The sequence below is a fragment of the Falco peregrinus genome, chromosome 7, assembly GCF_023634155.1.
Source record: "Falco peregrinus isolate bFalPer1 chromosome 7, bFalPer1.pri, whole genome shotgun sequence".
Classification (NCBI taxonomy): domain Eukaryota; kingdom Metazoa; phylum Chordata; class Aves; order Falconiformes; family Falconidae; genus Falco; species Falco peregrinus.
In genome coordinates, this window is record NC_073727.1 from 11,217,949 (window position 1) to 11,231,807 (window position 13,859).

The window sequence follows — 13,859 nt, forward strand, 5'->3', positions numbered from 1 at the left end:
TAAAGGTCAGACAAGGATCACGGGATACAGTCACGAAGCAGCAGGCAGTCAGAGCCCAGGCTGAGGGAGGACATCATCAACACTGACAAATCTACTTTGTCACTCATTTCTGTCTCCATCCCAACCCTGCACATGCTTTTCAACACTCCTATCAAACCCTGCCCTCTTATCCACCAGCTTCCACTGCATTTCTCTTCTTGGTCCCCAATTAGTTCTCACAAACCAACTGCTAATTTATCTTAAAAAAAAAGTTAAAAAGACAGTTGAACCAGGAATCCTTCCCATTGCTGCTCTGGACCTTTAACTGAACTCTGCATGGGTCACACTTTACATAGTCTAGAGTGATAACCATCCACAAAGCTCCCAAATAATGTTCAAAGCCACACAGAAATACTCTTTTTCCCCAATATTGCCCCTCAGTACCACCTCTTCGGTCCTTTTCAGTTTATCCTTTTTGTCACAACCCCAATGTGCACAAGCCTCCCCCCGCCCTGTAACAGCATCCCCTTTACAAGGGCAAACAAGTGCATCTCAACTTACTTCAACAATCCTCCTCACATGAGCTTCCAGGCTTTCCAGCTCCCCAGCCCCCTCAGATCACCCCGGCCTTTTCCAGGTGGGGAGCCTTCCCTGCTTCACACTCCCCATCAGCAGGGCTCCGAAGTTTCTAGGCTTCTCCAGGTGCATTTAAAAGGAGCCCAACCCCACTTCAGCTGTGCCTACTGATTTCATTGCTTGGCTCCAGGTGCTCAGCCTTTCAGCTATCAGGACTTCAGCCAGTTCTCTGGGCTCCTGTTACTCTTTCACAGCACACACACACAGTTTGTATGAGCATCTAAACCAAACCCCACTCTAAAGGCACACTAGCTCCATTCATCCCCTTTGAGATCATTTCAATGAAAACACTCTTGTAAGAGCTTCTTTCCCGTGACTGTAAATCACTGCTATTCACGTCTAAGAAATCAAGACAATTACCTGCCACAATTTACTCTGACAGTCTCCCTGGGCTGACATGTATTACCTAATAATACAGGTTACGCTTATTAACATATGCCTATGATGCTCAACAAAAGCACAGATTTTTGCCAGAGGTTTTTTAAAACTCATTTCTGCCACATGCTATTTGTATTCACTTCAGTACAAGGCCATAGGATCTGTCACCTTTCACTGAACCTTACCTGTCTGATTTTATTACCCAAGTAAATTAAAGCACCATATTAATCTTCAAAGAAATTGTACCCTTATGAGAGAGCTTGCAGATGTTTTTTGGGTGCCAAGGACTCTGTGTGATACTGTAATGAAACAAAGTCTTAAGCAAAATACTTCAAGTTAAAAAACAATAGAAGTAAACACAAAAATCAGAATGACCTTTCAAAAATATTCTCTTTAGTAAAAGAAGATTGTCTTGAATAAGCCAATTAAACCATTTTTCAGGTCAACATATTCTGGATTCAGCTTAGCATTTTAAATGTATAAAAAAGATACAGATTGTACCATATGGTGTCAAACACGCACACCTGAGAAGATCCACTTCAGTAACAAAAAGCTTGGCAGAGGAAAACATTAGAGTGTCATTTAAATTGTTTTCCAGAATAAATATAGATCGTTAATTCATTATTTCCAATACTTTTTAAAAAAAAATATATTACTTGCTTTAGAAAAGCCGAATTTAGGATCCAGGACTAGCAAGGTCCTGTGCAAGGTAGCTCACATTTGCCTGTCCCTTTCAGTCGTATGGGACAGGCCCCCAGGTAGTACTAGTGTAGTAGCAACAGATTCCTTCCCCTGCTTCTTTCAGGTTCACCCACAGTACTCCTAACAAGTATTATTATTTAAAAATAGCAGTACAAACTGCTGCAGCTTCCTTTCAGGGAAAGCAATGCTTTTTCAGAGACATTTGATCCACCAGTCCTGAGGTACTGCAGTAATCTGCTGCATTCGTTAGGGTTAAAGCAGACCATGTGAGAAGCTATACAACTTGCCCATAGTCACAATGCACACCCAAGGCAGAACTAAGGACTTACACAAGACTCCCGAAAGACATCTCGGGGGAAAAAAAAAAAAATATTTTCACTATAAGAATACACCTAAGGCTTTGTACCTTTAGAACTCCTGTCTTCATGGAAAAGATTGGAGAATTTGAAAGCAGCATTTAGGTAGAATTTTAGGTAGATTAAGACAGAATCCTAATAGGCTCAAAACTACTAAACCTTAAAGTCATGGGTCCCCCATATGGCAGATCGTGCAATAATGTTATTCTGTGTGGGATTCTGTACAGTGAAATGTCATTGGAAACTTCAGGTTTAACTCACATTTTCACCAGAAATTTGAAGCAAATGCAAACATCACATTTAGATGGCTCCTTAACTTATCTATAATATGACTTGTGCCTGCCTAAGTTTTTGTACTCCAAATCTAAACAAGTCTATACAAATCCACAGATCTGTTACAGGAAAGTATGTTTGTTAAATATCTGTGTCAAGTAAGTCCATTAGGATAGTCCAGACATAGAAGTTCATTGACAGGCTCCTTTAATTCCCAAGTGAAACTGTGCTGCCTTTAAGTTGGAAGCCTTTTAAATCCTCTCCTGACTAGGGGGAAATAAAAATTCACAGTATTTTGAAGGTACTTGCAGAAGTTTTACAACCTACAAAGCATCCCCCTCCACCTCTCAGTGAGCAGGAACATCTTGTATGAATAGCCTTACAAAAACAAAGAAGTGCCAATAAAACTGAGAGATACAGAGAAGACACATGGGTTTTCATTTCTGTACAATAAAAATGTCATAGTGCTTTACAGAACAAAAATATATGAAATGTTTTAAACTTAAATTACCTTGAAGTCTGAGTCATAAGCAAGGACTTCTGTACCAGAGAAAGCCATGAAGGCAGAACTAATAACATCTTTAAGGTTAGAATGCCCTCTTTGGGTATAAAAATATATTTGCAGCAACAGTAAATTCCAATGCATGCAATGCTATTTTACGCTATAGGAAGGAAAGTAAATCAAGAAATGCCAAGTATGCTACTCTAAAACATTTAAACATGTTATAAAAACCATCCGATTACACTCTGCTAGCAACAATGTTTCCTAAGATGCTACATGCCAATAGTGAGGATAACAGCAATCCATGCACAGGAGTAGGACAAGACATAGGCATAACTTGAAAAAAGAAAGGTTCAGACTGGATACAAATAAAAACTTTTTCACCCGGAGCGCAGCCAAGCAGCGGAGCAGGCTGCCTAGAGAGACTGTGCAGTCCTTGGATGTTTTCAAGACCCAACAGGATAAAGCACTTGGCAACCTCAGTGTCAGCCCTGCTTTTAGCAGGGAGTTGGACCAGAGACCTCCTGAGGTGCCGTCCAACCCGAACTATCGTGTTATACCTCTAAGCCTTAAACACATGTATAGGGATTTGCAGTATCCCACTACTTATCTACACACACAGAGCAAAAGTTCAAGACTTTCATCTGTGAAGATGCATCCAACTTTGCAAGAAAGCAATTTATCCATTTTAATTCCACAAAGGAGTCACAAGGGAGTTGGTAAACAATAGTTTCATCACATCCTGGAAGCTGGAAACAGCTGATTTCTATGAACAAAATTAAGAATAAAGTTCAGTACTTGAAATAAATGCGTTCTCAACCAGCATTTAAGCATACACACACAGAGAAATCACAACCTTTAATGATGGTCAGTGCTTTAAGCAAGACAGATGCAGTAAGGCACAACAACATAGGAACTCTATTGTTGCACAGCAGCAGACCTTTAGTAGTTAGCTGGTGATTAAATGGTGCTCATGAGCATTGCTTAAATGTCACTTTGATCTACTACAGTTATTTCACAAAATGTTTATTACTGAGGCTTTTTTATTGCCTGTACAAACATTGGAGAGCATTTCTCTCAAGGCATTATTCAGTTTGCTATATTAAAAGTTATTTTGATATCTTTTCCTAGGCTGCTTGCCAATTGGAGGACAAGATGGAGCCATCTGTGAGACTATAACTGTCTGTAGACACTTGCCTTTCAAAAACATAATCCCTTAAATGGTGTCAAGGGCATTACACACACACACACAAAAAAAAAACCACCAACAACTGTAACATCACCTCTGAACAGCTACAACAAAACCGGCCTCTGTCACAAATTTCCTGGTAAAGAAAGGAGGAAGACCACCTCTGCCCAGGGAATACTGCCTCTACTCTACCCAGTCCATGAAGTCTGATTATAACATGGGTATGGAAAAAGGCAAACCTGAACACTCTGCCACACAGCAGTATCAGGCAGCCATAACTGTGCCACAGACATATATGTTCTATATAACTGAGTTTACAAACACAGTTATTTCTACAACTCCTATTTTCCTTCTTAATTTTATTTAGAATTTGAGGGATTTCTGGGCCTGGTCACTTTCTTCTCCCACTACTTTACAACATTGGTGCTTATGATATGTACACAGGCTGCTACACTGAATTCCTCAGAACAGCCTTAAGCTGTTCTCTGCACTGTCTTCTCCTGGTCTGTTTGGGTTTTTATTGTTTTACTACTATTATTATACCCTGCTTAGCTCCCTGCATTATAATCCTCCTTTAAAAACTTCTCTCATATTTTATATCACCATTTTCAACTCATTAGAGATCATTTTTAGACAGCTAACATGTGGAACAATTGCTCCTAAGAAGAGACCTGGAAGAAAGACAGCAAACCCCACGTACTTCTCATACAGCTTGCACTGACCAGTCATATTGGCCTTTCAATATTAAAGCCACAGCCAACCTAAACTTACTCAGGCCACACTTAATGCCTAAGCAAAGTACAGAGTTTCACCAACACCTGGCAGCACAGAAAGCAGAAACAGAAGCATGTGTGTCCAGATTGAGTAGAAAGGTCTGGACGCCCATCAAGAAATCCAGCGCCACACCAAGCTCACCAGAAACACAGCGTAAGTGTTGCTACACACAGTTAGCACTAGTTATAACAAAGCTAAACTATTTTAAAATTAAATGCAATTAGTCTGGAACGTGAATGGCATGAACATACACAGCCTAGTCAAACCAAAGACTAAAAATCTTCCCAACTGTACTCTAGGGGATAAACAGAAAGCCCTGAAGAACAACAGGGCAAGCCAGCAGATTTCACAAAGGGCAATCAGAAGTCCTATGGATTGTTCTTCCAAAAACAGCAACACTGGTTATTAGATCCCAGTCCTACCTCATAGAGAAAAAGATAGTAACAGATGTACTTCCAGAAAACTAAGCATCATAACTATACTCAAGACAGGCAGAGAATACCTCCTTGGCTAACAGGAAATTGTTCCTAACTTGGCCCTGGAGCAGATGATCCCATGGAAAATTCTGTCATTGGCAAAAGCTGGCACCATCGCAGGAAAATTCTTAATCTGCTAAAAGAACAGGTAAAACATACCATGCTCTCTGCATAAAAAAGGAGGAGGAGCTGGTTTTTCTTACCTTACAGCAACCTGAGACCCCCCCGACAAAGCAGGATTCTCCCCACCCCCATCTTCATTCTCACAGGAAACAGACAGCCAACACTAATGCACCGCTCAGAAGGAACCATTAACTGGAGCAGCTCTTTTCATGGCCAAGTCTGTTCAAGACCCTGGCAGACCACAAGCATGAGAACACGACAGCAGCTGTTTCACCATGGCCACATTCAAGTTCCCCTGGGAAAGGGGAAACGCGATGCCTGTTGATTATTAACCAGTCTGGGAGCAAAGCCATTGGACCATCAACTGCACTGGTGCTGCACTCCAGGCAACAGTGACCAGGCCCTCCTCACACAATTTCAATGACAGTTCCCTCAAGATTTTCACTGCTCTAAGCAAATAAAAACATGCTGCTCTCCTAAACAAGGGCTCCAGACAGAACAGGAGCAGTTTCAGCACGGTGCCCTGCCAAAACAGTGCTGTCCCACCACAGTGGCAGCATAGCCTGGAACAATCCAGGGCATCCAAGAACACCTCATGCCCCTGAGACTCCACACCGCTGCTGATGCACAGATGTCAGCACTCCTTCCGTGTCACTCCCACAGGGGACAGCAACCACAAAGATGTTAAAATTAAAGAAATCTTCCCAAAGCAACATAAGACACCACCAAACTCAGCAGCTGCCTGTCCTGCACTGCTGAGATTGCTGTGCCTATCACTCCTCAAGAGCGGAGCTGGGAACACAACACATTCACAGCTGAGCTCCTGAGCTGAGGCTCAAGCTCACAGCCTAAGCTATTAGTGCAAATACTGACAAGTTAATAAATAAATTCCCAATAAATGGGAACAGCCAAGCCCCAACAAACAGCTGTGCTGCCCATTCCCCCATCACCTGGGTCTCCATGGGCCATCAGCAACAGGAAGCACCTGGATCTTAGCCCAGCACATGAAATTCAAACTCGTCCCTGCCTCAGTAACCACTCCCCACCAAAACCCTAACAAAGGGGGGAAAAGTCTTGTCCCCAAAGCCATGCCCTCCAACAAGTAAAAACAAACCCTTCCTGATAGGATCAGCTTAGCCCTCACAACAAAAAGATACTTCCCAGGGCTGAGGCTGCCTGGATTTAGCACACTGAACAGGCTCAGTGACACTCCTTCCTTGGAACCCCAGCGTGTTTCCCTGAAGTAAAACATTTGTGTGGGGGCAAAGGGGAACAACCAAACCACAAGAATTAGGCAGCCATAACATAAGAAAAAAGCCTGCAGCTATAAGCATTTGACCTTGCAAATAGTCTTCAGCAGCACCACTCCAGATGCCTGTATATCTGCAGTAGTGATAATCCATAAAACTAAGCTGGTATGTTGGTGGAAATGATGCTTACCATCATATCATTAAAGATGGGAAAAAAAATACTTTTGGTATCCCACTGAAACAGCAAGAAAACACTTTACCAGCAGGAAAAAACTGTCCTTCCACTTCTCAAGCTCTCTGGAGACTTTACGGTTTTCCAAAAACAAAACAAGAAGACTCTAAGAATGGTTTCCTTCAATGCTCAAAACATACTTTTCAGACCCAAGGGCCTGACTGCCGATTTAAACTCAAAGTGCTGCCAGATAGACGAGCTGAGCTAGGGACTACTCTGTTCATCCCATCAATCAGCACAGTTGTGAAGCCATTATCAAACTTCATTATCTACAGACACATTGAAAACATCACACTATCATTTGATTCTAATTTTCCATTATTATTATCCAGAATTTAGCAAGTTCTTGAAGAGCTATGCCAATGCCACATGCATCACCTCACACAGTTACAGATATCTGCCAAACAGTTCAGAAAATCTAATGATACCAGCTCCCATCCCAGTTCCTGCCTTTCCCACAGATACTAACCTTTCCATTGTTACTCAGTTTCACAATACTCACCGTCAACCTCTTGACTTTTCACTCCACAGGCTACCTCAAAGTCACTCTACTAAGAGATTTTCATCTGTAATGTTTTCCTGGCCCACTGACCTCTCAGTGCAGCAAAAGAAACCTTTCAACCAGAGCCCACTAAACCCCTCCAAACAACCAACGCTCCTGCCATTGCAGAGAACAGGGAAAGCTTACACACAGACATTCATTCTGTTCTCGGTTTCAAGGAGCCACTTCTCCCACATCACTCTTTTCCAAGGAGATGATACCATCTCAACATGCATACACTGTTTAGCAAATTACTGTTACCATTGCCGATCTGACTCAGGTGCTGTTTGATCCGATCTATAAATACAGGTAATGCATAGAACTTTGGAGAAAAAAAAAAAAGGAGCTAGCGAAGGGCTATTAAGGAAATGCATTTTCCATCCCTAATTCTGAGTACACAGCTGTTGATGTAGTAAATATTTACTACTTAATGTAAAAATCTAACTTTTTTTTTTTTTACACTTGTTGTTACAAACAAACATATTAACAGAAGGCAAAGAGAGCAAAGTAACTGGACCATTTACTCTGACACCAGGGTCAAACAACTAGCACACCTATTCGTAAGGCAACAACAGAGGAAGGAAAGGAAGGAGAGGAGTGAGAAAGAATAGAAAGTGCCACCAATCACACTCATTAGGCAGCAAGGTTGCAATTAGTAATTTATCACATAGAGATAATAAGAGGTGCTGGAAGGAAGTGTGGCTATAAGACGGAGGGTCTGAAACAGAGACAGCAGCATTGTACAGTATGTACAAAGGGGAGACAGACTCCAAGTTCTGCATGCCCCAAAGGAATCGCACTGAACAAAGAAACCCTACTTGAGGCAAGCACATGATCTCACCCCTCTGCCTGCAGACTTCAGATTAGTCATTAAGCCACTTCACATTGTCAGCATCAATAAATAGGGAAGTAACTCCATGTCAATAGCTAATTCAATTTCCATACAGAAAACTCATGTTTAACAAACAAAGTATGTCAATAGCAGATCTCAGCTTCCACAGCAGCAGTTAGGAGGCTCAATACAGAAATATTTCTCCCTGAAAGCATTTTTCAGGTGAGCAGTTAATGGAATCCATGCCTATATGCTAGAAGAGAAGAAAAAAGAAACTTAAATTGAGTGTTAAATAGTTAACATGGTGCAGAATTAAGCAAACACCTCCAAATAAGGATACTACCATGCTTAACATAGGCAGAATAGTCTTTGTTCAGTGTCAGAGGGCCAAGTTTTTCCTCTTGTGACTGCTGATTTACAAAGGGCACATTCATCCCAAATACATAAGGTTTTTGCAGCAGTTTTCCTTCAAGAATATTGAATAGTATTACAACATACCTTGGGCTCAATCCTAATCTAAGTGACACAGCATGAAAGGGCTGCTCTCTGGAAAAAAAGACACAAGATGCTAAGGATGAACTTGGAAATCACTATGGCAACTCTGCAGGTTCCTTTCTGTTCACCTTTGAGGCTGGAGGTAAGAAAACCCCTTTCCACTGGAGTCGTTAATACGTGTTATGGCTGAAACCAGAAGAGGCCACAGCCTGTCTGCCACTCAATTAGAAATAATGTTTGCTCAAGTAAATCTAATGCTAAAATGAAAAAAAATCGTAACTCCTGAGGAGTGCTCGGGAGGTGTTACACACTCCAGTGAATCTCATTTGAAAGGTCAGGTGGTTCAGTAGCTGTTGGAGGCCCAAGTTATGGTGAGCAAAAAAAGCCTAACCAAGTGTGCCTAATTTGTGAACAAAGTCAGAATTAACCTTTAGGGTTTTCGCTTTTGCGAGTACAAAACATTGTTTGCAGTTCTTTCTGTCTTCCTGTTCATCACAATTAATTTATCCTGGTGCTAATAAATCCTTTTTTCTTGCACAGCCCCACTACAATTCCAGCAGCAGCAGCTTAGGCCCAAACTTTTGACTTCACTTTACTGAAGAGAACAAAGGCTGATTTATCTAAATTTGAAGAGGGAGGAAGCCAGCGGCAATACAATGCTTGCCCCTGACCGCTCTTCATAGTGCTGCTGCACTGTAATCATCATCAGTATCATGTATGAGAACACGTTATTTTCACTGTCCAATCTCAAAGCACTATACACAAAAAAACTTTGATAGTATAAGCACTGGAAAGCAAGAAAAAAATACATAGTTGGACATAGTCTTAATGCCAAGCGTACAAATCATTGCTCATAAGCATTTGGGAGTTCATTTACATTCCCTTCATCCACCATGACCACTTCATTTTAAATAACCACAAACCTCTAAACTCGGGATTTTTTTAATAAAATATTTAAACATCCCTACTTTTCAGTTTCACAAGTGCCTAAAAGCCCTCTCAACAGTAAAAAATCTACTGTAGCTTCAACTGGAAAACCACTGTCAATGCCTTCCTAGAAGGAACCACAACTTCAACAATGAGATGGGGGAATACCTGTACAACATTATTCAAGTTACATTAGTATTTAAACAACAAGAAAAGTTTAATAAAGTAGAACTTCTCCCATTTTCATGAGTTCTGTAAGGCCAATTGCAAATTAGCATGTAAATGAGCAAATACAAAAGGACAAAACCAGACATAATGCATCCCAGTGTACTTTGCTCATCTCTTTGAAAACTCTCATTTACTTTTAATTACCAGTAGTTGCTTGCTGGTGTATGATTCTGCAGCACATTTTGTAAAAGCCTTTATTACAAAAGCACTTCACTGCAGAGCTCTTAAATCACTATCCAGAAGCATAGAAGAAAGTTACTTCAAGCACTTGTACACAAAGATTTGCATGGATTACCAAAACATGAATGAGCTGTTTTCCATTAAACCTCTGGCAAGGACAACAGAGGTGTTTGCAGAAAGCCTTGCTGGACTAACGGAGCTTGGAGAACCACATATCCCGATCAACCCAAAAGGCAGAGGATGCGCTGGGCGAGCGACAAGCCTTTCTTCCCCAGGTCCCCCAGGAAAGGCGAAGGGTTCTGGGTTTTTTTTCCAGGAGTTCTCCACAGCTCCAGCCTTGCACCAGCACAGGCGCTGAAAGGTGGGCAGCCCCAGCTGGAGCTGGCTGGTGGCTGCTGCGCCAGGGGAGCAGGGCAGCACATCCACATTACAGAAATCAGTTATTCATGCAAGTATATACACAGCTTCTCTGTTAAGATGGCAGTTTCCTTTTCCTTCCTTTAAGTCAAGTTTGGAGATACTCTATGGGTGACTTCGTTCTAAGAGCACCATTACTTCCCTCTTTGCAATAGGTTATTTAAAAATAAATAAATAGATTGCACCTTTCTATCAACACAACTGCTTTCACACTGGCTGAAGTAAATTAAAGGATTTTTTGAGCTAACAAAAATAATAATGATGCCATTTCAGCATTGTAACACGCTTTCTTAGCATTTATTTCACAGTAGAAGTACTCTAACATCACTGAGGACTTAAAAAAAAAAAACACCAAAACTTAGGAATCCTAAAACTTTCAGACTGAGAAATGAAAGGTGCGTATTTTTTCACCTAAAACCCCCTACATTCCCTCGTACTCAGTACGACTCCCATCACGCGGAGCTGCCGGCCCTCCCGGCCCAAGGCAGCGCCTAGCCGAGCTGCCCGGCCCCTCCAGCGGGGGGAAGCGCAGCCAGCCCCGGCCCCGGGCTCGGGCTCAGACCCAGCCCCGTCCGGGCGCTACCTCGCCCCACCACGCCCGCCGCTCAGCACCCGTTCCGGCGCTCCGGACGGGCACCTGCCCCCCGCGCGGGGATGGAGAAGGAAGCGGGTAACGGCGGGTGAAGCCTCCCGCTCCCTCTCCCCGCCTCACGCGCCGGCCCGGCGCCCCCCTATCGCAGCCGCGGACCCTCCGGCCGCCCCCGCTCACCTGAACTCGCCGCCTCCCCCCCGCCGCCGCGGCGCCGCCTGCCGGTCCCGCCTGGCCGGGGCTGCGGCCGCCACATCCCGGCCCCCCCCTCCGCGGGGCGGAAAGCGACGGTGGCGCCGGCCCCTCCCAGCCGGGGGCGGGCCGCAGGCAGCCCCGCCGCCCTGGGGAAGCGGCGGGCCGCGGGTGGGCCTGGCGCGGGTGGCGGGGGGGAGCGGGGCTGCCCTCGGCGCGGGGCCGCAGGCGTGGGGACCTGCACAGGCCCTCGGAGCAAGGGGCCTGCAGGGCGAGGCAGGCGGTGGGCTCAGGCTGTTCCGTCCCTGTGCCGCCAGGTCTGCAGGACACCGGCGCTACCTTAGGGAAGCGGAGGTGATCCCGGTCCGGCTCCCCGTCCTCATCAGCCCGAAGGGAGCAGCGCAGCCCAGAGCCGCCTCTGCCACAGGGACGGAGGCATATGGCCTCCCTGGCGTGTCCCAGCTGCAGGCCCAGCGTCACTGGCCAGTGGCTACACCAAATATATAGAGATATAGAGATAGATAGATACACACACACACACACACACACGAAACACTATGGGAAACAGTTGGCTTGCAACTTTAGCCGTACGGTGCATTGCTGGGTTCTTTGAGCCATCATGTGTCCTTTGGTGAGCCCAGCTCCAGCACCGTGTTCCATGTCTCCATGGTACGCACACGTGTGCAATTAGTACGGCATTCCTGGGCTTTAAGTAGCCAATGCCCTGTATGTGTTTTCCCTACTTTTGTGTGGTGTGACATCTCGATGTCAAACAGAACATTCTCATTTTGCGGCAAGGTGCTGTCGTTTATGTGTATGTACAGGTTTTGGCTGGGATAGAGGCAATTTCCTTCATAGCGGCTCAGACAGCTCAGCTCTGTTTTGGATTTGTGACCGGTGTTGATGACAGGGATGTTTTAGTTGCTGCTGAGCAATGCTTTACTCCAGCCTCGGCGCCTTCTTCTGTTTCTCACACTGCCCTGCCTTCGAATGGCCTGGGGCTACACAAGCTGGGACCCCAACAACCAAAGGGATATCCCAGGGCACATGGCCATGTGGTATATCATGCTCATCAGTAAAGGCTGGGGGAAAGAGGGAAGGAGAATGTTCAGAATAAGGGCATTTGTTTTCCCAAGTAACCCTTAGCGTGACGCAGCCCTGCTTTCCAGGGAATGTCTAAACATCTGCCTGCCAATGGGAAACAGCAAATGAATCCCTTGTTTTGCTTTGCTTGTGCATGCAGCTTTTGCTTTACCTATTAAACGGTCTATACCTCAACCCACAAGTTTTCTCACTTTTACCTTTCTAGTTCTCTCCCCCATCCCGCTGGGGGTGGGGAGCGAGCAAGTGGTTTCATGGAGCTCAGCTGCTTACCAGAGTTAACCCACAATATAAAGCAAATAATTCCAAGTTCTTTTTCTAAGATCACTGTACCTTTCTTGAGGCTGTCCCGTTGAACTTCATGTCATTGCAACAACATGAATTTCCACTAAAATCCCCTCTCTATTTTGTGTTTTAAGTCATTTTAGTCCTCCATCACTTCCTGTGTATCCTCCTCCCTCGCCTTTTGCTATCCCTGGTATTTCTCTACTGACAGCTTTATTTCTATTGATACCCATAATTATGAGCCTTATATAAGCTTATGACTGCCCACTGACTACAGCTTTTTATTAACTTTACTAAAATAATACCTGCTTCAATCACGGATCATCATATCTACTGTATTAGCCATGTACATGAAATCAGCATTTTTCAGGATGACCTCTGTCATCAAAAATGTTTCTGCCTGCTCAGGTGCAGCAAATGCTATTGTAAGTTAAAAATACCATCTGTGCACAGGGAAGTTTTCCTAACATTCATAAAAATTGCTAAAAGAAAGCCCAGCTTTATCTAACAACTGATAACTTCTCTAGTTTCAGTCCATTTACTAAGAAATACAGGACATGCTAAGGGAGTTTTGGCCTCATGTTCCAGCCTGTGCCCTTCCTGACTTGTGAGAGAAGAGAGTGAGCAGCTGTGCTGTGCCTACCGAAAACAGCCACGCAGCCTTCTCCTTCTTCCTTCAGCCTTGCTGTATTGCATCTGATTCAGATGATGTCAGTGCTAGCTCCCATCAGTCAGATGAAGAGAAATCTGTTGTAAAAGGGCTGCTGTGCTGGTGCAGACAAAAGACCCATCTAGTGCAACCTTCCCTCCAACGCAAACCCAGGGCAGCTGCCTCAGCAAGAGTAGGAACAAGGCAGCACACACACTTCCCCTTTGGATGCCCCCAGCCTCTGACCGATGCCTGCTCGGGGGCTTCCTCAGCTCGGTTCGGTTTGTCACCTCAGTACCCTGCAGTGGCTCTCACGCTCTCCAAGCGCTTGCCCAGCCCCCACTTGAGACCGCTTCAGCTTTCGGCTCGGGCAGCATCCAGGGGTGAGGGGTTCCCCAGCTCTCCATCCACGGTGCGAGGCAGCACTTGCTCTGAGCCTGCCTGTGACTCGCTGCCCGAGAGCTGCCGGATTTTTGTGCTTGAAGAAACAGAGATTTTTCCCAGCGTGTCTGTGCCTCTGATGATTTCCATATGTGTTATCACATCATGTGAT

At 44.4% G+C, this 13,859-nt stretch overlaps 1 protein-coding gene across 4 annotated transcripts in view; it reads right to left on the reverse strand.

Moving 5' to 3' along the window:
- The window catches only part of DISC1 (DISC1 scaffold protein), a 207,852-nt gene extending 194,440 nt beyond the window's left edge, over positions 1 to 13,412 (reverse strand). For 2 of the 4 annotated variants that reach the window (XM_055810641.1, XM_055810645.1), the window contains exon 1: positions 11,260 to 11,363. In XM_055810641.1, the coding sequence (XP_055666616.1) occupies positions 11,260 to 11,335 (76 nt within the window). In that variant the 5' untranslated portion in view covers positions 11,336 to 11,363. Of the gene's footprint in view, positions 1 to 8,741; positions 8,790 to 11,259; positions 11,364 to 13,300 lie in introns of those variants that run through there. The other 2 variants (XM_055810642.1, XM_055810644.1) reach the window with 2 other exon arrangements.
- Positions 13,413 to 13,859: the final 447 nt, after the last annotated feature.